General features: G+C 35.3%; 3 protein-coding genes across 4 annotated transcripts in view; 2 read left to right on the top strand and 1 right to left on the bottom strand.

Moving 5' to 3' along the window:
- LOC125872539 (uncharacterized protein At3g49140) overlaps positions 1-8,706 on the top strand; it is a 163,737-nt gene extending 155,031 nt beyond the window's left edge. For both annotated transcript variants that reach the window (XM_049553271.1, XM_049553272.1), the window contains 10 exons: positions 152-383; positions 517-619; positions 716-780; positions 2,403-2,522; positions 2,621-2,719; positions 4,953-5,109; positions 6,177-6,286; positions 6,793-6,942; positions 7,903-7,998; positions 8,479-8,706. In XM_049553271.1, the coding sequence (XP_049409228.1) occupies positions 152-383; positions 517-619; positions 716-780; positions 2,403-2,522; positions 2,621-2,719; positions 4,953-5,109; positions 6,177-6,286; positions 6,793-6,942; positions 7,903-7,998; positions 8,479-8,583 (1,237 nt within the window). In that variant the 3' untranslated portion in view covers positions 8,584-8,706. The remainder of the gene's footprint in view (positions 1-151; positions 384-516; positions 620-715; positions 781-2,402; positions 2,523-2,620; positions 2,720-4,952; positions 5,110-6,176; positions 6,287-6,792; positions 6,943-7,902; positions 7,999-8,478) is intronic.
- Positions 8,707-9,117: 411 nt separating this feature from the next.
- On the top strand, positions 9,118-12,972 carry LOC125873103 (origin of replication complex subunit 2). Its single transcript, XM_049553978.1, has 6 exons — positions 9,118-9,453; positions 10,339-10,445; positions 10,583-10,715; positions 11,448-11,742; positions 12,068-12,295; positions 12,409-12,972. The coding sequence occupies exons 1-6, from the start codon at positions 9,322-9,324 to the stop codon at positions 12,603-12,605; spliced, it is 1,092 nt and encodes a 363-aa protein (XP_049409935.1). The 5' UTR covers positions 9,118-9,321; the 3' UTR covers positions 12,606-12,972.
- Positions 12,973-13,117: 145 nt separating this feature from the next.
- On the bottom strand, positions 13,118-20,182 carry LOC125873104 (uncharacterized). The gene is made up of 11 exons (XM_049553979.1): positions 19,905-20,182; positions 18,855-18,949; positions 17,936-17,993; positions 17,141-17,335; positions 16,832-16,908; positions 16,188-16,270; positions 15,958-16,009; positions 14,992-15,060; positions 14,633-14,719; positions 14,454-14,515; positions 13,118-13,487 (listed from the first exon to the last, which is right to left on the bottom strand). Exons 1-11 carry the CDS (start codon positions 20,020-20,022, stop codon positions 13,307-13,309), a joined length of 1,077 nt encoding a protein of 358 aa, XP_049409936.1. The 5' UTR covers positions 20,023-20,182; the 3' UTR covers positions 13,118-13,306.
- Between the last annotated feature and the right edge of the window lie 2,728 nt (positions 20,183-22,910).

Below are 22,910 nucleotides of genomic sequence, written 5' to 3'. Positions count from 1 at the left end.
TTGGGGGGGGGGGGGAACTTGCAGAGGTTGTCTTTGAGGGCCTCATCGGACTTCTCATGCAATTATTTTACCATTGCATTCTGGTTCTACTGTAGTTTGGCTTTTTTCAGATGAAGCTATGTGTTCTTACATATGTGCTCCTCCTGTATAGTTTCAGGACTGAGAACCCTTTCTTCGGAGCTGCACAATCGCATTGGCTTGCTGTAGGACACGAGAGTAGCCTTTCAAGAATTTCAGTTGCAGCAGATTACCCAGACTCTGTTCCTGATTCCCCTAACTATGTCGGCAACAGTGGCTATCACCCTCTTGAAGAAATGCGGGACCAGAGAAGAGTTCGTGATACTGAACTCACAGCTGCTGAAATAGCAAGGACAACTGTTGAGGTTTGCGCTAATATATGCTATATAAATTAGATATTGTTCATTCTACATGCAAGTGAGAAAAGTTTGCACGGTACAAGTACAATTATATTTCTTTTGGATGGCTCAGATGGGGTGTTTTTATTTCTAATTGCAGGCTAATAGCAATGCATTGTTGATATTCCCTGGCACGGTTCATTGTGAACCTCACGAACAAGTGTCATGGGCAGAATTTCAGTACGTTATTGATGAATATGGAGGTTTGTCTGTTTCTGTTGTAGTGTGTCTCACAATTTTGTAATTTGATCATTTCCCTTATTATGCTCATAGTTGATGGTTTGCCTTCATGTGTTCAGACATATTCTTTGAAATTTATGATGACAAGAATATCTTGCGGAATCGAGATGCAAGTAATTCCGTGGTACATATTTCTACTTTTATGGATATTTTGTCTTTCGTGGTTAATATCAGATCATGATTGAGCTTTCTGTATTCTCGTTAGACATTGTGATTAGTATTTTCATATACCTATAAAAAAAAATTGCGATTAGTATCTTCATAAGCATGTCCTCTGAATTCACCTAGTTCTTATTTATGCAGTGCAGTTATAATCTCTTGGCGTCTTATTTGGCTGTGTGTCATATCTCTATTAGTTATTGTCTTAAGGATCATACATGAACTGATGAGATCGCTAACAACCAACACCTATACTTTGGGTTGTTTAAATTAATTGTCAGTTCATCATTTCTAAGGCTACTCATAACAATTAGTGATCAATTCTCCATCAACTGTAAATTTCCATCACCTACATTTTCCTGTTGATGAATGCTAAGCTATATTCTTGATTCTAATCCAGCTTGTTAATCCATGGTTAAAAGAACTCAAACTCATAAGTTCTGAGGTTAAAAGTTACCTCTGAAGTAGTCCAACTCAAAAACCTCGAATAGCCCTTCGGGTCACCTTCTAGAATGATGTGAATGGAGAAATCAGGAATTCCAATGATGGAAGTCTCTTCCAAATTCTCAAATCTCACTTCCTTAGAACCAAAACTTGAGTTTCTATGCAATTTTGGAGATGGAGTGAGTCCTAGAACCCTACTATAGATGTTTCCAAGCAGTAAGAATGAAATAAGAAATAACCCACGGGTGCTTTTTTTCCCTTTAGAAAAATTTCAGCAACTGACTGAAGCATCACTGCATTTGATCTCAGGTCATACAATCACATCTCTTGTGTATCTCTCATTCCTCTCTTATATCTTCCATTGCAGTTGCACCTCACGTGAATCACAATTTCCATTCCAGTTGCACCAGATATATTTGAGTATTCTCACTTTCTATTCGGACCTAGTCCGATCAACTTGAAACGAATCTGAATCGCGTTCAACAGGTTCCAAACATCATTTAAAATCCAACAACATACACAGTGTAATCCCACCAGTGGGGCATGCACAAATACTGTTATAACACATATTTTGTTTTATGCACACAAGAACATGTAACACATACAACATGCACCAAAAGGGTTGGGGTATCATGACTTTTAACACCTTTAATCATTATAGTGTTGAACCTGAAAATTGTTGCATTTGGAAGTCCATGTAAGAAATGACTAAACTATATCGATGATCTCTCACTTTATCCTCTTTGTACTTTTTCTTTCCATAGGGATGTGATTGGATCAAATAGCTTTACGCTAGTTGTCAACCTACCGCAACTCCTCTATTTTATCCAGACTAGGGATCGACATAAGAATGCGAAGCTCACACAGTCGGACTTAATGGCTTCAATATGTTTTTCTTCCCTTTAATTTTATTTCCTCCTATCAATATATTAATGGAAGTTCTTCCTTGGGCTTTATATGAGCTGGCTAGTGTCTCGTTTTTGGCATTGAGATGTTGAATTAGGCTTGTCTTGAGGTTGATAAACAACTGTTGAAGAATGTGTTATGTGGAATTTGAGTCGTAAGAGTGTAGATCTGTAGTGAAATATATGTCTGGGTCAGTGCTGAAATCTCTACTATCCCTATTTTACTGGATTATTTCAGAATGCATTGATTGGAATGGACTTCTCCCAATACGAGAAGAGGAGGGTAGAATCACCTGATGACATCAATTTAGCAGGTGATTCTATTGATGATTCTAATTTCTTTGACGATTACTTCGAGGTGAGTAAACAACCACTGCAATTTCACTATATAATTCAGCCGATTAGTCTTAGCTTATTCTTATGCTTACATGTGTCCTTGTATTTGTTTTTTTGCAGGGCGAAAGTTCTGAGATGTACGACTATCAAGTTGATTGGGGAATGCCAGATAGTTCTAGCACGCTGCACCCAGTTTATTTTGCTAAGTGCATGACTAAGGTGGTTTTCAATTCTTTTTGCAACTCTCCTCCTAGCTATTTTTTGTTAATGAACTATTTCTCGTTCCTAGCTCTATTCTGTAACTGTCACTTATATGCCTATGTTTTCATTTCCCAAATCTTATTCTTTGCACAATTACGAAAAAGAAATAATTAAAGGCAATATACATAAGAGAAAGCCAGATGACATCACTACAACATCTTATTTCATTTAATGAGTACATCTCAATCCAAACTAGTTTGGGTTGGTTTATTCAAGTACAATAAACACTTTTTTTATTCTCTAAAGCAGAATATGTTAAGTCTCAGCGTTTGATCCCCCAACCTTTTTCTGTATTAATGAGTTTGGGTTTTATGTATTTTTCTTGGAAAATATTGAAGAAATAAACTCAAATTCTAAAACAGGAGGCAGTAGCTGTTTCTAAAATAATATATAAGAAAACATTCACACATAAAACCGGAGGAACTTTTCGTATGAGCAACCAAATCACATCTTTACTGAATTTGACAATGTTTTTAAAAATAATTCACTAAGTAATTAGCCAATTGATGAGATCTCTATTGTTGCTTATTTTAGTTGACCGTATAATGGAAGCTTGAAACACAGTAGAAAGATATTGCATTTTCCTTTTTTTTTTCCCTTCTTTTTTTAAGGTGAAAGTTGGAATATGAAGTACCTACGAGGAGGAGACAGACAATGCTTGTTTTAAGGATGTATCTCAAAGTGAAGCTCTCAATAACACTCTGTGGTGGATATAAATATTAAGATAACCTTCACAAGAGGAAGAAGTAATTTACCTTGTTGCAAAGAGATTGGTGGTTTCTTGGGGCCTCACTCTAACCTGAACAAGGTCGGTTCTGTAGGCTCATAACAGTGTAACCTTGATTTCTAAGGAGACAAGAGCCAAGTCTGATAGAGGAAATATGGCCATTAGACCAGAGCATGATTAACAACATCATAACCTTTTGAGTCATGGAGCTGTAGAGGTTCACTCTCAGCCCCAATCTTGGTGTGCTGGGATGGTCTAATTTTTTTTTTTTTTTTGATAAACCTGGTGTTCAGGCCAGCGTGCGTGTACCTCAACTAATTCCACGGGATACCTGCTACCTCGCACCAACAACAAGTACCGGGTAACTCTGTCAACCAAGCTTAGAATAGATGGGAAGAAATCCCCTAGTGTTTTTGTTCTCGGTTAGGATTTGAACTTGCGACCTCATGGTGCCAGAGTTACTTGGTAGTTGTTGCTTGTGGGAGGTGGTAGGTATTCCATGGAATAAGTTGAGGTGCGCGAAAGCTTGGCCCGGACACCACAATTATATATAAAAAAAAGACATTGAGGTGCAAAAGAGCCAATCAAGTAAAATGCAAAAGAAAGTACAATAAAACTCTTCAAGCATTCTGCACTAAAGTTTTTGGTACGCCTTCCTGTATGTCATATTATTACCTCTCTCTTTGGATAAGATTGATCGATCTACATCCAAAATTCTGGCTTCCCTTCCCAGGAGCACATCTACAGAATAAAGAGAGCACGCACCACACTCTTAGTATACCAGTGCCTTTAGCTTTCACTGAGAAGAAGAGATTACTTCCAGGTAGCTTTCTTCCCTAACCCTAACCAATGAATGATAGGCCGGCTTAGGATAATTGAAAACAAATTCACTTTCAGTAATCGGAGGCAGGTCAGGGGCGGTGATCTCTCCAATTGTTGAGTTTGTCCACAATAATTATGGGATGGGGATTTGGTCTCTATGCTCTTAGGCAATTCTTACATCAGAAACTAGCTTTTGGGACCCATCTCAATTCTTGGTTTACCCGATATTGGGCTTTCATATTATGTTGTCCAAGCTCTAGTTAATAGGCCTAGGCATGCAGCGGGGGAGGGTTAAGTTTTTCACTCATTGGTTGTGGGATGGGGATTTGGTCTGCTTGTATGGTTTTGGTAATCCTCACCTCATGAGCTAACTTTTCGTGTTGAGTTATGTTCAGGCTAGTTTTTGATATTCCATCATACATGAGATGCTGTGTGAAGTATGGCTTTTCAGAAATAACATTTCCCCAACTTTTGGAGTATACATTTAAACTTGAGCTTCTTTAATGAATTGTGCATTATATGGAATATGCTCAAACAATACGCTACATTTTCATTGTATTCTGTTCTGAAATTATTTTTTCTGAATAGACATTGTCCAATTTGGTTCCTCTCAAGCCACAACCTATTTTGTGTATTTCGTAGGCTGTTCACATGAAACATGCTAAGATGATGGATCATCCATCAAATGGCATTTCAATTTGGGGACGCCTCAAGCCTGCCTTTCTGGAAGAAGAATATTACGTGCGAAGGCTCTTCAGTGGCGATGAAGTTAGTGATGGCTCCACCTTGGATTGGAAAGGTAAAGTTAAACAATCAATAATTCACTTCACACCCTGAGGGTTGCAGGGAATTTTCAATATTCAAGGCAAAAAAATGTTATCTACGTTGTTTTGGTATCATAGTTTGTTGTCTTGGGTATTTAAGTGGAGAAGGGTAGAAGGGCTGATGCTCAAACTGTGAGTGGTGCATGGGGATTTCTCGTTTATAAAAAAAAAATGTTTTCCTGATAAGTGGAAAAAGTTTCTTCTGTTGATACCTTCATCTCAGGGATGATTGCTCATAAGCATTATGTATGTCTATACCTTTAAATCAATGTTTGGGATTAAGGTATAGACGCTATAATGGAGTCACTTAAAATGAACTTATAGAATAAGCTAACTTAGATGAAGCTGAAAGGGGATGTTCTGGTAACAAATTGTGAAATTTAGTAACTTCTTGAGGGCTGTTTAGACTACAGATTTTGTTATTTTTTCAGGTTTAGTTTCAGGTTTTAGGAGATCATAAAAAAAGGGATTGGAGTAGAAAAAGAGCAGGAGTGATTTGAAGGAAAAGAAAGGAGATTGAGAAGGAAGGATCAGTAGATATTTCTCAAATATTTCTTTGTGCAAGCTGTCCCCGTCTCCTGAAACTCGGAAGTATGCAATGTGCTTCTTTAGGAGATATTGGCCGAAAATAACAGAAGCTATACGTGAGTCTTGAACTTGAGGCCAAGCAAAGACATGAAACTAGAAGCATCATATCTTTACTTTCTCTGATCCCCTTCCTCCTATTAAGTCTTTTAAGTTAAAATTCCTTTTACTTAAACCCACCTTTGGGAGAGTTCCTCTACAATATTTATTCCTTTAACAAAAGTGTGCCTTATCCTTTTCAACTCATTTATTTCGCCTGCAAAAAACTGTATCAGTCTGCGCTGTTAGCTGTATGACTGTTGATCATAGTTTAGAATGAGCTCTTACTCTAGATCTCAGATCATTGTATGACAGTGAAAGAGCTCTGGCCTCCAAGAATCTTGTTCCTTTTTGAGTTAAATATTTTTATTGTATTATTTGATTATTTATCTGTTGATTCGCTCTTTTTTTTTAACAGATGGAGAAATTTTGAGCTTTAGTTCAAGATATGACAAGAGCTGCACTTTGTCTTCTATCTACAGATTGGAAATCATCAGAGTCGACCTGTTTTCAGTATATGGTGCGCAGGTATGTACTTAATTCATTTCGTGCTTGTAACGGGATTCCAGCCAACGAAAATCAGATTAGTGGGGTGGGATGAAATATATTGATTCAAGTATTCTCTTTTGTGTTCTTACCTTTTTAAAGATTATGACACATATATTTGGTGTGGGTTATGCGCAATCCATTTTAAGTAGTCATACAGAAAAGGAGGAGGTATTCGGCTCGTCTTTGGAAAGATGAAGTGTGTAATAAGTCACCTTAGTATGTCAGGTGTGAAGGGGGAAATCTTGACGAGTGAGGGATTAAAGTATGTATTAAGTCTCTCTTTTTTTGTTACATCTGAATCTTGCTTATTGAGTAGTATTGCATGTATGGATTATCTAGTTTTAGTATTTCCTATCCGAAAAGAACTGAAATACGGTAGAAGCATATGACGAGTCCAGAAATGAAAATATTGTTCTTTGAAGTATTCTAGGACTGTGATAGGCAATAATGTAATGCTCAACGTTCATCCTTCTTTTTTGGTGCAGTTAGCAGTAAATTTGTATGACTTCCATGATGCTGAGCCTGACAGTCTTGTACACTCTGCTCCAGCAATTTTAGAGTGGTTTAGGCAGCAAGGAATAAGGTGCAAATATGCACTTAAAGCTCTTTGCAGAAAGAAAGGACTTCATGTTGAGGTACTCGTCAATTGATGCTGATGCTTAAACTTTGATATGCATAGAAGTTCCAAATAATTAGGTTGATCTAGTGATGTTTCTATTGTTCAAATGATGGTTCTTTTGTAACACTAGTTTGGACCATCAAATTTACTCTTATTCACGAAACTCCGTTTAGAAGTTGAAATCTAGTATTTCTGATGTAAATGTTGGCAGTTATTTCCAGAGAAAATGATCAAAATGGTCCTTGATGTATTGGGGTTACTTTATTTTGGTCCTTAATATATTCTAGGTGATTGAAATAGTCCTTCATGTATGACAAAATGTGTCAATTTAGTCTTTTACCCTAAACTTAACAATTTATTCCCAAAAACTGTTAAATATAACTGTGGGGCCCACATGTCTTACAAAATCCACCATTTTTACCATCTTTATTAGCTCAAAGAAAGAGTTTCAACCTTTTTACAATAATTATTTTGTAATTGTGTCGTTAGATGTTAGAGAAAATGATGTTTTAGAATTCATGAAACTCTTTCTTTGAGCTAATAAAGATGGTAAAAATGGTGGATTTTGTAAGATATGTGGGCCCCACAGTTATATTTAGCAGTTTTTGGGGATAAATTGTTAAGTTTAGGGTAAAAGACTAAATTGAACACATTTTGTCATACATGAAGGACTATTTCAATCACATAGAATATATTGAGGACCAAAATAAAGTAACCCCAATACATCAAGGACCATTTTGATCATTTTCTCGTTATTTCCATATCCTGTTTTCCCGCTTTAACGTCTTCATTTTAATAAATGTTTGATTGATCATGTCATTATATCTAATAGTGTTTTACATTAGAAAAATTCAATTAAAAGTGAAATCGTAGCTAAAATCCAAAGTTTTGCTCACGTAATAACCCATTTGGAATTTTTCATATTTTATGTATCAGTCTTTGCAAACATCTAATATAACATCCACTCTTTTTGCAGAGAGCAAATTTGATTGGAGTTGACAGTCTTGGCATGGATGTCAGAGTTCTCTCTGGAACAGAAGTATGGACTCATCGTTTCCCCTTCAAAGTTAGGGTAAGCAACAGAAAATACTTGATTTTAAACGCTCACTGATGTGTAGTGGTAAAAAATAATATGAAGTGAGTGATCCGATGTTGTTTGTAAATGTTGCTTTGGTGTTCTGGAAGTGGGCAAAGTAGAACTTGCATATCTATAACAGGATGAGAGACTACTTGCTAATGTGAAGTATGTTACTTGGAATACACGGCCCATGGCACATGATATAGAACGCCTTTTTAGTGAAAACATCTCAAAATATAGACAATCTGAAACATGGGATTGACTAACTTGAGAAGGCGTGTATCCTCCCTCGTCTATGCATCAAGATGAATGAATGGTGACCTTTTTACTACTTTGGAGACGTTATCGGCCAAAAATGTTCTTTTCTGTTACATTTCTCTCTATACGACTAAGTTTATGCGAAGCTTAAAGTAACTGGCTCGGGGATATTGCAAAAATGTGATTTTGATTCTTTTTACTATGGCTTCTGTGCAGGCACATTCAGAGATTGCTGCTGAGAAACAGATCCGTCAGCTTCTTTTTCCCAGGTCCCGTCGTAAGAAGTTTACTGAAAGAGCTGGAGATTTGGATTCACTTTAAGTTTAGAAACAGATCTTATGAATAAGCATATTATCTAAATAATTGTATGCAGTTAGTTCTCAGTTTTGATTTCTTTAATGTAATTCTGTTAATGGTTTAGTGATGGATTTAAATTCTAATGATCAGTTAACTAACTCCCTTTGATGAGATATAAAAAGATAAAAGGAGGGTTAATAATATGATTCTTGCATATGGGGATTTCTAGTTTATCAAAAATAATTGTCTTATAAGTGGCAAGTTTAAATGGACATATTATTAACCCTTTGTTGGCGTGGCTTGTTTGATTTTCTGTTTTTGCGTGAGGTCTAGATACTGGTTGCAACCTTCAAACTTGGTTAACCACAATGAAGTGGGCGTTTATCTTAAATATATAATTAATTAGATTGAAGGACTAATTTAGCACACTCAATCTAATTTAAGGTTAAATATGTTTGGTCAAATAATAATAAGGATGAAACTACAATATAACAATAACTAAGGGACTAAAAACTACTATTTTCCCGCCACTTTTTAACTCCTGTTAAATTCAGTGACCAAACAAACCCTAGCAGCCCTAATTCTCTTCCTAAGTCTCCGTCAGAGTCGCCGGAGAATAGACCAGAGAGAGCAGGGGACGGTGGGAGTAGTTGCTAGAACTTTGCAATTCAGAAAAAGAACAAATACAATTTTGGAGTCTAGCACTTCTGTCAACTTGTGCTTGTTAATTGAACAGAGCCTTAATAATTCAGATTCTCTGAAATGGACGTAGACGAGATTGAAGAAGAGGAGTTTGGGTTCTCGAGAAACTATTTCCTTGCTAAAGAATTGGGCTCTTCTTCAAGGAAAAAATCTGCTCGGAAGCTTTCAGAAATCGATCTCGTTGACGAAGAGGTTTGTGTTTTGATTCCTATTATTGTTCAACTGTATATACAGCTTGAGTTGATTGCACCAACTGTTAGAATTCTACATTCATGTGCTGTTGTCTTTGGTATTGGTGACCTGAGCGTATGTATTGGCTATTGTGCTATGGTTTTTTTTTTTGATAGACTGCCTTTGATTATTTGTTCTGTGATCGACTGTATAACCAAAAATTTTGACATCAAGCTATCTAATGTTGGCCAATTACTATGTTACAAAGACTCTTCTTTTATAGTATATAGCATAGTCGCTTCATGAAAAAACTAGGAGAAAAAGAGTACCCCTTAAGAGAATACCTTTGCTAGACCCAAATAGATTGGATGATTCATTTAAGTAATTGTTATTTCTTGATGTAATATTTGAGAACATGCCCCGTTTATCCTATACACTGTGTTTCAATCAATTCTAGTGTGTAGAAGTACAATAGTTGTGACGTTTTCTTCTCTTTGTCAGCATGACACAAAACATTTCAGATAAGCGTAAGGGCTGATTTGTGGTTTTTGTTAATAGCCATTTTATGTTTATGAGTGAGCTAAGAGGTTAGACAAAATTTGTGATTTTTGTAATTAAGGAGAAAAGAAGGGCTGATTTCTCATTGGATACCTTCCAATAAGTGCATGAAGGTACATTTACAAAAGAGATGGACTACCTCAAAATGCGAGCTGTGATCATTCAAATGATAAACTATTGTCTATACTTGACCACTGAGCTAAAGCAATAAAGATAGTATCAATGAAAAAGGCCATTGTACAGTACCCTCAAAGATGAGGGTTTATGCACAATCTCCAAATTATACTTCTTGTCCATGTTGTGCTCAAACATGAGAAAGAAGTCCATAACAATTATTGTTGCATGCAGGAATTAAGAGAGGTGGCAGCTAGTATTGAGCCCAAACATGAGAAAGAAGTTAATGAGTTGATCAGTAGCTACAAAAGTTTATATTCAAAATGGCTTTTCGTGCTAAGGTCAGAGTCCTGATGTATAGGTTTACTCTATGCCATGCTTTTTGGATAAGCTTTTTAATTTGCCTTTTTCCCATTATCTATCAAATTTAAACCAGGAAGGTTTTCCTTTCTAATTTTCTTTTAATTTAATCTGATAGGAGCAGCTTTGCACTTTTGATGTATGGCTTTGGATCAAAGAAAGCTTTGATTGAAGATTTTGCCTCAAAATCTTTAACTGAGTACTCTGTCGTTGTCGTCAATGGGTATCTCCAATCTATAAATCTTAAACAGGTATTCGTCTATAGTTTTCTTCCTTGTTCAAAAGTGGTGCTTTCTTGGTACCTATGTTTTAAAAATATTGTGTAGAAAGTCTCAAACTCCTCTGTGCAAATTTTGTGAAAATGATGTTATAGGCATGTATATCAGGTCTAGACAGCTTACTACAAGAGCACTCATCATACAGGAGCATTTGCTTATTGAGCTGTGTTTGGTTTGGTTGCAAGCTTCCTACTTTAGTGCGTTACAGGCTCACTGGCATGGATTTTTAAGTTAGCACTGACAATATTTTGAAGATTATTGTTATATGTTATAACAGTGCTAATGGCTTTAATGAGAGGGCTGTGACTGAAGATTTCATATTGGCTTGCCCAATAAGATGGTTATGCCCAGACTTCACAATCCTAAAACAATTGAAATAGAATACAAGTGGTTGAAAATAATTCTGAACGCTCCTTTTCTCTTGGTCTGATGGAGGCTATCAATGCTTGAAACATCAATAACTGTATACACAATTCATGTGATTCTTGGTGCATGGTCACTGGGACTTAATATGGCAATAGTAATTCCTTTTTCTTAAGTTCCTATACTTGTTCATAATATCAACAATTACTGCAGCTCTGACCACTCCCTCATTATGATATCATATGCCAAAGATCTCCATGAGAAGCACATTACCCATGTTGCTGGCGCACAATCTTTCTGAGTAATACTAAGAGATCTGCTATTGTTGATTTATAATTTCAGGTGGTGATTACACTGGCTGAGCTCCTCTGGGATCAAGTAAAATTGCGACAGAAGACTACCTCAGGAAGTCTGTGTAAAAGCCAACAACCATTTAACACCAGATCCATGTCTGACCTCCTTACTTTTCTAGACAGCCCAGACCTAGAAGTTGAGGGGTGTTTTGTTTGCATTCTTGTTCACAACATTGATGGTCCTGGATTACGTGATTCTGACAGCCAACAATGTCTTGCAAGCATTGCTGCTTGTTCTCATGTTCGTATGGTTGCTTCCATTGACCATGTCAACGCTCCTCTTTGTAAGAGCTCTCTGAACACGTGTGTGAGCCTTTATATAATTGGATAAGGGAGTGTTTGTGGAAGTCTTTTCTCCATGTCTTGCATGTACTAGTGCAGTTTGCTAATTTTACGTGTTTTAAGAGTTTCTAGGTGTAGTGTCTTTTGCTAATTGCTGCTTGAATGTAAATATATATCACTTTAACCATACCATCTGATGCTGAAGTGTCAAATTCTAGTCATTTCCCTTAATTATGTAACTTAGGCTGTGTTTGAACTCTGTTTATTATTTGCATGTCACATTCAAAAAGGTCTTATATTTGCTCTATTGGCTGTCGTATATGCCAGTGTGGGACAAGAAGATGGTTCATACACAATTTGACTGGTACTGGTGCCATGTTCCTACTTTTGCTCCATACAAGGTTGAATCAATGTTTTTTCCTTTCATCCTCGCCCATGGGGGCAGTGCACAAAGTGTGAAGACAGCTTCAATTGTCTTACAGAGTTTGACTCCGAATGCTCAAAATGTTTTTAAAGTTCTTGCTGAGCATCAATTGGCCCATCCTGATGAAGAAGGTAAGTGCTTTCATACTTTGGTTTCCCATTTCTATCTCCATTTCCATGTATGTTGATGCAATTAGGTCTATGCTTTTAGTCAATACCTTAAAGTTGGACATGGTTCTTGTCAGGTATGCCAATCAACAATCTGTACAGTACGTGCCGAGAACGGTTCTTGGTGAGCAGTCAAGTTACTTTGAATTCACATTTGACAGAATTTAAAGACCATGAGTTGATCAAAACCAAAAGAAATTCTGATGGTCAAGATTGCCTTTGTATTCCTCTTACAAATGAAGCCCTTCAGAAACTTATAGCAGATATCGTTTAATAGAGCTTCTAATACAAGACGAGAAATTACTCAGCAGCAAGTTTGAAGTAGAGGCATGTTTAATGTATGGCAAACTTCATGTGTAAAAAGTGCACATCTTTTCACTTCTTGTACGTAAAAGTTTGTGCTTTTACTCAACATGTTAGGATATTCTGTTGAATATGGAAAACCTATCAAGCATCTCACAGAGAGAGCAATATGCTTGTTGGAATGTGTTCAGTTTGTGGGTTTGTCAGGTCCTCATGTAATGTTGCTATTTCTGTTGACCATCTTCTTATCTGGAGATTCAGCTATGTAAAAAGACCAATCTGCTTGGAATGTATTCTGTTTCTCAATGTATTTTAGGAAGATTACACAATTCAACTAATTAGTGGTTATGATGTTTCAGCTGTAACCCCCAGGCAATGGAGCCGTAATACATTATGTAGAATCAATTTTTAAAGTGACTTCATACACAGAAGGAGGTATTAAGCAATAGAAAATGTTTTTGACTTCAAAAGCTCACTGAGGTGTAGTGATAAAATAGTACTATTAAATGAAGAATGTGAAGTTTTATTTAAGTAAAATGACAGAGCAACTGTTTGGCAGCTACATCGCATTAACGCAAATTCACTAGCCCTAGCAATGGAATAAGACCTTTCCTACAGGGGATAGAGGAAGAAATAAAAAAGAAAGAAAAGTCTCAAAACTACAAAATAAAGTTATCTTCCTTGAAATTGTAGTCCGGGCTCTGTTTCGGCATCAAAACTTTGCCTGTTTTCTTCAGTTCTTGAGCTCTCAATGGCATCTTTTCGTGCAGAATTATCTAGGCCAGTTTCCTCGTCAAATCGCTTGCTTCTTACAATGCCTTCATCAGCTACGTTCTTATCCACCTTATCCCGCCTGAAACGGAGTCAAATATGTAAGAAAAAATCTGCTTGCTCTATAAAAGCATTTGACTAGTCTTACCAAATGAGAGTTTAATTATCGAGATTGACCAACAACTTCCAATACTAGTGAATAGTGATTTGCCTTCTCAAATAGGAACACAGGAAAAATATTTCAAGTACTGCACCAGCACCTCGACTGTTAAGGGTCTCATCAGTGAACAAGAACAAACTCTTTAATATTCTACATTGTGATAACTAGACTAAATTGATAATCAACAGAAACCATCCTAATCCAAGTTAGGATTAAGTGCAGAACAGGCATGTTGGAGGAGAGTTATCACGGATAAGTACGAAGTTCAGGTTTTGGGTGGATGAAAAAAAATCTCTCATGGGTAGCTATATGGAGGAGTCATGGAAGGAGTTCTACCAAAATGTTAAACATTTAGAGATGGTGATGGCACCATAATCAGCTTGTGGAAGCAAAAGAGTAATCCCACATAGTGAAGCATTCGAGGCCACTTTCATCATATGAAACCAGCAGAGAGCAATGATGGCCCAGCTTTGCGAAGAACAGAAAGGAATAATTTTTTGGAACCTGAGCAAAAATTGGCAGACTGGAGAAATTAACTGTTTACTTGAAGTCTTATATCAGCAGGTCTCATTTATGGAAAAGGATAAATGGAGATATGAGGGGCAGAGAGATGGTACATCTACAGTGAAATCTTTTGTAGTAAGATAATTAAGAAGAGAAAGCAGAGTTTCCATATTGCCCGATTTAGGTACCTAGGGTGCCAATGAAAGTAACTTTCTTCAGCTTTTTAGTATCAGCGACGTATGGACGATTTCCCATCATATAAATAAAAACTTAACCAACAGTTAGATTATCCTCTTAGTTCTATGAAAACATGGACAAAAAAAATCTAAGCGCTAATATACAAAAGAAAGATAAACCCCATTCAGGAACCAAATTGTTACTTACCCAGAATAAACAAGAAGACCCACAGCAACAGCAGCAAAAGCTACAAAATATATCCAGTCAACCTGAAGAACATGATACAGATTTCAGAACAACACTAATGAATCACAGCAAAAGTACTAGGTCCACGTCTAAATAGATTTTAATGCTCAAAATGAAAAGAAGCCGATTGTTCTGCAAACCTTCTGATGGTATACAAAGATACGAATTACAACAGCCCACATATCAGAGGTAAGCAAGGCTAGATTTAGCATTGTGGCACCACTCCTCTGCATCCAAAAGGTGGCATTTCAGAATGAAAAAAAAAAAAACTAGCTCCAAAACTAATGAGCATCAACAGAGAATAATTATAAGAACCAAGAATGTGATGATATCTACAACACATCATTTTCTTTAACAGGTCAACATAGTGTAGATTGCACCACACTATATTTAGATTGGAGCATAGTTGACTGTCAACTGGTTTTTATATATATATAACATACACATGTATATGAACCAATAGAAAGATTGATGGAGAGATTGAGAGAGGGGGCAATACCTTCAGCAAAACGGGAACAAATGAGTAGAAAAGAAACATCGCCAATGAAAATCCAACAAAGGGAAGTGCCTGAAATTCCACATGGTAATAAATGTTTAAACAACTTGACGTGAGGATAAACTAAAAGACTGCTAGCAAAAGGACAATGAAACAAAGTACATAAACACAAAATGAGAAGGAATGGCGAGCCAGTTCCCCTCTTAAATAACCTCACAACTCACATTATTAGACTTACTTTTGGAATGGCAAGTTAGGCTTCTTGAGATAAAAGACCCCAAGATATCTCATATTTCTATATTGCTTCAGTTAACAGAATCTAGTGACTTAGCCTGAATACCCCTACTCTGAGCCCTTACACCATAGCCCACCACCTTTATCCCAATTCCCTAAAATAACAGCCCTCTATTTCTTTCCTTTCCAGTTTTTAGAATTAGAGTTAAAATGGGAAAACTTACTTTTTTGTAGCATGTATAATTTGCTAGGAGAAGTGGTTGAATATAATAGAGGAGTTATAATGTTTTTGAAAGTGGAGGGAGAGGATCTGAAACCTTGGATACTGTTTTATAATTTATAATGGTGTATGAAGTACAATGTTGCTTTCTCAATCACATCAGATTTCATTCCTTTTTCAGCAGTGTTTTCCTTTTCATTATTGGGAGGGCAGATGACTGTATAGGACATCAGGAAAATGTGGACCTCATTCTTCTTAGAAATAAAAAATATGCAGGTTTGTATTGTTAAGTTCACCTTTTATAATTACAGCTTCATGTTTGGGTTCCATTGATACTTGTGGGAAAAAAGAAGTGTTCAATTAAGTCATAAATCCAACATCAGAGAACTTGCTCAGAAATTAAAGATAATAATGCTACACAAGTTTGCTCTTCTAAAGGCAGCATTAATTTCTTTCTTCATTTTCTGTATCCATGTTCATTTGTGAGGAAATAGATCAAAGCATAAGAGACTTACTGCTCCAGCTGACCAGTGAATGGACCTCAACTCATTGCGCTCAAGTATGCCTCTGTAGCATGGTTAAAGAAATCGCATACAGAAAATCATCAGCAGTTAAAGAATATGCATTTATCAAGAAAGAAGGTTAACCCCTATAAGCTCTTATAATGACTGAACCAAGTATCATCCAAATGAGTGAATTGTGTTTTGAACATTAAAGAGAAGTGTTTTCAAGCAAATTAGGATACATTTGGCAACCACTAACAATGGCACCAAAAAGGCCCAGAAATGCCATGAGTTCAACCATATCAGCACTTTTGACAAAAAACTCCTGCATAGCAAATGAAATTAAAGCATTAACAATGTGAAACAGGCTAGCCAACTTGAGAAACAAGACCAAGAAAGAAATAGTTCATAGTAAAAAGGGTACTGTACTGTACAAGGAATCAATGCTACCTGAGAGAAATATAATATATACGAGAACAAAACCCTGTCTATTGTTGCCTTCACAGTTTGTATCCTTTATCATAAGGTGAATTGCTAACAACAACAACATATGTTGTGTAATCCCAAAAGTGGGGCTACGCTCCCCTACCCTGAGAAGGAAAAGTTAGATAATGCTCGACCACCTATAGTCTTCTACCCTAATCATCGACCTCCATATCCTCAAGGGTCATGTTCTCGATAAGCTTACAGATGTGTCATGTCTAATCACCTCTCCCCAATACTTCTTCAGCCTACCTTTACATCTCCTCCTACCTACCATATCCAACCTCTCACACCTCCTCACTGAGGCATCCGCACAGGGAAGAAAGAACTTTTCTAACTATACATAGATATCATTTTTGGTTCAAAAAAAGCTAGTGAATATTCACAGATATCATCTGCTTACCTCACTGACATTACTCACGGCATACAGTGTGGCTCCAGCAATTACAATTATATCCCCTTTGATAGGATTGCTACCACCTACAGCAGTGAGAAATTAAGTATTATTTTCAGCTAATAGACATGCTGAATTTAAGTTAAATAGAGCCGGCAGATTTTTCATATGATTACCCCCTTTCCAAAAAGTAGCAGATGATATACGATCATACATATAAAGCGACTTAAGCAATGGAAAAGCGCATGCAGTGAAGCCACATGAATAATTAACATCAAAGGGAACAAGTAGGATGACTACTGGTTGTAACAGTATTACTTGATCGATCTGCGGCATGTACATCTGAAAATATCACCAGGACAAGACCAGCAATACAGATGGCAACACCAACTAATTTTCTGGGTCTGTATTTTGTCTTCAAGAAAAACCACGTAAAAAGCAGAACACACGGAATTGCCCAGCAATCCAGCAACATCACGCTTGTTAGGGATGTGTACTGGTAAGCCTTCACAACTGCAAAGCAAAGGCAACAGAAAATGAACTGAGAGTTTACTTAATAACAAAATGTGGAATTCCTATTTCGTGCAAACATGCATTGCCAATCCTCATAATCTCAATCCAGATGAGGAGATTACAGTCTGTAGAAGTACAGAGGAAACTACGTAAATGAGAGACGATGCAATGCGAAAGAAAAATCTTCATAAAACACTCATATGGTTTTGTGGTCAATCCTAGCAAGAAACAATCGAAGACAAAACACTAGAACGTTGAGGAAGAACTATGGTACTAGTTTTCTGTGCTCTGTTGTCCAACATCATGTGTTCCCATAATGCATAATAATCACATAGTTCAACTGACATGCACGGAATTGCCTTTAATAATCACATAGTTCAGCTGGCATGGACGGAATTGTCTTTTTAAATAGAAGTAACATTGCATGTATATTGTTTACTATAAAGCAAGTCATCAAGGTTTGATCAGTGAATATTCATCAAGTAGAACATGTTCATTTCTCGAAGATACAAGATGGGATAGGTGAAAGAGATGGAGAAAGATGAGGGGGAACAGTTCAGTTGGCTTCCATCCACAAGAGAAGGTGAGTAAGGCATTTACCTAGAAAATTGGCCTCCACATCAACTATTCCAAGGAGGACGTAAAAATACCATTTTGCCTGGTCAAACAGAAAAGAGAAAAAGAAGGTAAACAAAGCATCCAATCTGAATGCAACAGCTTGCTTAATTAAATAAGCATCAGCAAATAAAGTTGTTTAAAACAAAGAAGAAAAACACAATTCTTAGGAAATCTTTTGAAATATAGATGTCCAATATCGGATAAGGGCATTAAAAGGAGCTTTTACATGTCTTGGGAACTGGGATACTCTATCCATCGTGTCAAGGTTTCATGTCAAATACTCGCCACATATGGTATGCGAGCCAACCTTTGATCTTAAGAGTATTTGATAAGGTATATAAAAGTTTTAAGTTACTCCACCCGTCACCATAAGGGTTTAAGTTAGATATTCAGATTCTACACAAAATAGCAACACATCAGAACTTGTTCAAGCAATGTGCTTCGAAACAAGTTCAGGCTAGTTTTGGTTCTCAAATTAAAGATTTGTCAAAGCCCTTAAACTTACACCCAAAAGCTTTTACTCTATATGTGCTAAACATAATTCTCTTTAAATAACTACTTAGGTGAGAAGTGAAAATACGTGTACTAAGTGGGAGAATATGCAGGGCCAATACAAAAGAAAATGTTGTATGGAGAAGAGTCAAATTAGGCCTAATAACTCTTGCAGGAATTGCTTAGATCTTGGACATATTTTGATATACTATATTTTTTCCTGAGCCTAGGATATTCAACATGCCTCAGAACACTGATAACTAACTTCCACCACAAAATGTTTGCCTTCATATACTTGTCAAAAAGTATTGTCATTCTTCAGATATTTGTCAAATAATTAAATTGCAGAAAGCACATTAGACAATCATATGCCGAACAATGATGAAAAGTCTAACTTCCAGAAGCAAACCTTGATCCCTTCTTGCCTGTAAATCATAAGAACTCCATAAAATAATGCCAAGAGCACGTAATTAAGAAAAGACTGGGACGTTGGTGCATTGATTCCTATAACAAGGAAACAAATTACTAATCAAATAAAGAGATATGGATAAAGGACACTAAATATTAAATTACATTGTCTTTTGAAGGATGGAATGGAGAGGCCAAGGACAGAATGTTGAGAGACAGAAGGACTGAACGTCAGTTTTTAGAGCATCATTGCTACCCTCCCCTTGCATTTTACCATCCATTAATACTAGCTAAAAGAGACAACAATATTCACAGAGTAAGTTAGCCATCTCAAGAACTCAATTTGCTAGCTAGTACCGGTTCCACTCCAAAGGGATGATGTACTTTGACCATAGACTAGATACTAAGCAAATTCTGTGGAAAAAGAGTGTCTGGATAACAAAACTTTGAAGGGAAGTATTTTTCCAATTATCTACCTCCCAAATTGAATCTCCAATTTTCATGTATGAGCCCAAAATCAATAGTTTACTACATACTCCATCTTCAATGACATATCAATCTTACCCTTTTAATCAATTCAAATTGTGGTTCCCGAACCAGCTTTCGCGCACCTCGACTAATTTCACGGGATACCTGACACCCCACCAACAACAAGTATCAGGTAACTTTGTCCACCAAAACTAGGACAGATGGAAGAACCACCTAGTGTTTTTGTCTCGTTGGAATTTGAACCTAACACTTCATGGCTCCAACCACTTCATTATTGATCACTAGGCAACACACTTGAGTGCTTGCGATATATCTATATATATCCATAATTTTTTTTAAAATATAACTGTTGAATGCTATGATGAATCAATACCTCACATTTAGTACCAAAACACTAGTCATTATTTAGGACAATAATAAACTAATACATACAACAGTATGCACAGCAAAAATTTAGCTCGTACAACACAGAGTCCACCCACTGGAGCTTCAGATAATACTACAATTGAATTTACATCAAAATCAAACAGTAAAATTAAGCAAAATAAAGAGAGAATTTCACCTTTTCTAGCGAGTTCGGACGATAAAAACCCAGTAGCAGTAATCAAAAGGGAGAGAAATTGCCCTAACAGAAGATTAATCAATGTCTGTTTCGTCCAAATTCCCTTCATGTTCATCATATTTTAGCAATTACTCAGTACACTTTATAGCTTCAAATACCCCAATTAATCACCTCGAAGAATTTCCACAGAAAACTGCAGACTCTCTTTGTTCTTCAAATAAAAATTAGTAGTATTTTTTTCCAAGGATTATATAAGTAAGTTTTAATGATGATAAAATTGATTATTATTCGAATTAGCTTTAAGCCGAATCTTTATAACAATAATTAACGGCCGTAAAGAGTTCCAAAATTCCTTGCCACTGTCGCCCATTATTGTGAGAAATTGACCAACTTATAATAATAGGTTTATTATTATTATTATTCACCAACAAATAATTAATTTTTCTCTAAAAAAGAATTTCTTATTAGTAGCAAATCTTCCAATTAATATAAATTTATAGTCAATGTTGTAATCATCATATATGGTGGGTCTAATGAAAAAGTCTATTGGCCGACTATAACATATGCGTGGACTTTTAATCAATAAATTATTGGGTGGAAGAAAATGGTACTCGTAAATATTATTTAAATTATTACTAAATGGAACGTAAAAGAGAATTTTATTTGTTGAATTAATTAAGAGTTTTGTTAGTCATAAGACGTTATCGACCTATTTTATTTTGTATTCAATAACTAATTAATTCATGATTTTGTATCTTCTTGTAATTTATTACTCATCTTCGAATTTGTTTCAATTGTTTTAGAATCTGTTTGGGGACAAATATTTGAGAAAAAATTGAAAATTAGTGTTTAATCATATAATTTGTTATTACTCAGCAAACATCCTGAGTTTTCAAATTCTAATTCTAGAAAAAAACTACAATTCAACTCAAATTCTAGTATTTGAAAATTTTTAAAATTCTTAAAGCTACTCCAATTTTTTATATTTTATAAAAATACCCATCATGTATAGTTTTAGACTAAATTCATTTCAATTTGTTGTACAAAATTTGTATCGTTATATACATATTTTATACAATTTTATTTGAGCTTGTTCTCTGAAATCATTTCCAATTACAAATAGTAATAGTAGTTTTCATAGACAAATCAATGGTATTTTCTTTTTGTTTTCTTCCTCTCTCTTTTCAAATTTATATTAATTATGTTCGTTGGCATGACTTTTCACGGAACATTTTCATTATAAATGATATTACAAACTTATGGGTATTTTTTAATAATTTTTAGAACTTATGGGTTAAATCATATTTTTTAGAAAAGACAAATATTTCTCTTAAGTTTTATGGTCAAACGTATGGTGAAACTTTACCTAAAAATGACTTGCCAAAAACATTTGAAAATTTATGACCAAACACTAGCTTAAGTTAAAAATTTACGAAATCAACTTTTCTGTCTTATTTTAGAGGTAGAGAAAAATTTTGTTCTGTATACATTCTATCTTTCTCAAAACTTAGATTCAAAATGATATTGTTGTTGCTTCTAATTTGTCGGATGATTAATTTTCACGCCTATAAGTAGCAGTATTTCTGTATGTTTGTTTTTTTTTTCTTTTAAAAGAGTTTTGCTTCTCCTAGTTTCTCAAAATTAATTTTTCTCCAAAATTAAATTCAACTTGATAATAACATTGATGATCAATCTTTATTCTTTTATTGTGATCCATTTATTTTATACTTTTAATAACAATGACGTCCATTTTATATTGGTATATATAATGCTATGAGATAAAATCATGCAATTCGTTGACTTTAGTTTGTCCTTTATTACTATTATAATTTAGAAAACAACTAATTAAGCGTGCTAATGAATAATGAATAATGAATAATGATTTGCATTATACTTAAATATAAGGCAAAATCTTAAAGATGCATGCATTCGAAATTTTTGAAAAGAAAAACAGTTGAATGGATAAATGTTCCTTTCTAATTCTTGCAAGTTGTGGAAATCTATATAGTAATATAAATTGGTAAAAAATGTGATTCGTGAGAGGTCTAGTAACAAAATTCGTACTTGATATCAAAATCAAGTATCGAAAGAAAATATAATAGTGAAGTAATTAAGGAGAAGAGATTAGTAGAAACAATAAATAATACGGAGAAGTAAATAAAATAATAATTAATAATTAATTCAAGAATAAGACTTTGAAAAAATGTATTTGTACCTCATCATTAAACTCTACATTGCTAATATTTCAAATTAAATCAATAAAAGACAATTTTGGAAACTATGAATAAATAAGTGTTGCAATGTCAACTAGCAATAGGTTTTTTTTTTTTTGGCGTGTGTAATGTCAACTAGAAAGAGTGTTGTGTTGCACTAAGCTAAGCTCTATTCACATTATAATTATAAATTATGTCTCTAAAAGTCGCATGATTTAATCCATTATAGAGAAAATCTTGTTGAGAGCGTCACCTTCAAATAAATTATGCACTACGCGATTTGAATATAGTCGGGCCTCTAATGAGAATTTAGCACACCAGATGGAATATGATAGATTAGATCAGTGTTTTAAAAGGCGGGGCATGAAGCGAGATGCTTTATGTAGTACGGGGCAAGACATAAGCCTCAAGACATGGGGCGTAAGCCTTATAGATCTACGGGACGTAGTCTCACGTATATTCAATTTTATAATTTTATTACTAAGAAAATAAGCAAAAGTAAAACTTTCAATTATTTTACAAATAAATAACCTATAATATATAGAAAAATATATTATGATTTTTATTTGAGAAAAGGTATTAATAACCGATAACAAAGAAAAAAAGTATTACAATTACTATTTGAGATATATCATTACACTAATAATAAAAAATATGATTTAAAGCAAAAAGAAGGTTCAAAGAATAATAATAAAATAACGCCCAGAACATACGTTTTTACACTTGGAGCTTATGCCCCAAATTTTAGGACTTACGTCCTATGAATCTATGTCTTTCATTTGCGCCCCGGAGT

Source organism: Solanum stenotomum, chromosome 8, assembly GCF_019186545.1.
Source record: "Solanum stenotomum isolate F172 chromosome 8, ASM1918654v1, whole genome shotgun sequence".
NCBI lineage: Eukaryota > Viridiplantae > Streptophyta > Magnoliopsida > Solanales > Solanaceae > Solanum > Solanum stenotomum.
The sequence above is the reverse complement of the archived record's forward strand: the minus strand, read 5'-3'. Positions and strand labels throughout refer to the sequence as shown.

Excerpts from the sequence above, each read along its gene's own strand:
- LOC125873103 (XM_049553978.1), top strand. The coding sequence starts at position 9,322 with ATGGACGTAGACGAGATTGAAGAAGAGGAGTTTGGGTTCTCGAGAAAC. Across the intron at positions 9,454-10,338 it reads TCGATCTCGTTGACGAAGAG|GAATTAAGAGAGGTGGCAGC; the intron begins GTTTGTGTTTTG and ends TGTTGCATGCAG. Across the intron at positions 11,743-12,067 it reads CCATGTCAACGCTCCTCTTT|TGTGGGACAAGAAGATGGTT; the intron begins GTAAGAGCTCTC and ends CGTATATGCCAG.
- LOC125873104 (XM_049553979.1), bottom strand. The coding sequence starts at position 20,022 with ATGATGAACATGAAGGGAATTTGGACGAAACAGACATTGATTAATCTT. Across the intron at positions 16,909-17,140 it reads ACATGCCGCAGATCGATCAA|GTGGTAGCAATCCTATCAAA; the intron begins GTAATACTGTTA and ends TCACTGCTGTAG. Across the intron at positions 16,271-16,831 it reads CCGTGAGTAATGTCAGTGAG|GAGTTTTTTGTCAAAAGTGC; the intron begins GTAAGCAGATGA and ends TTTGCTATGCAG.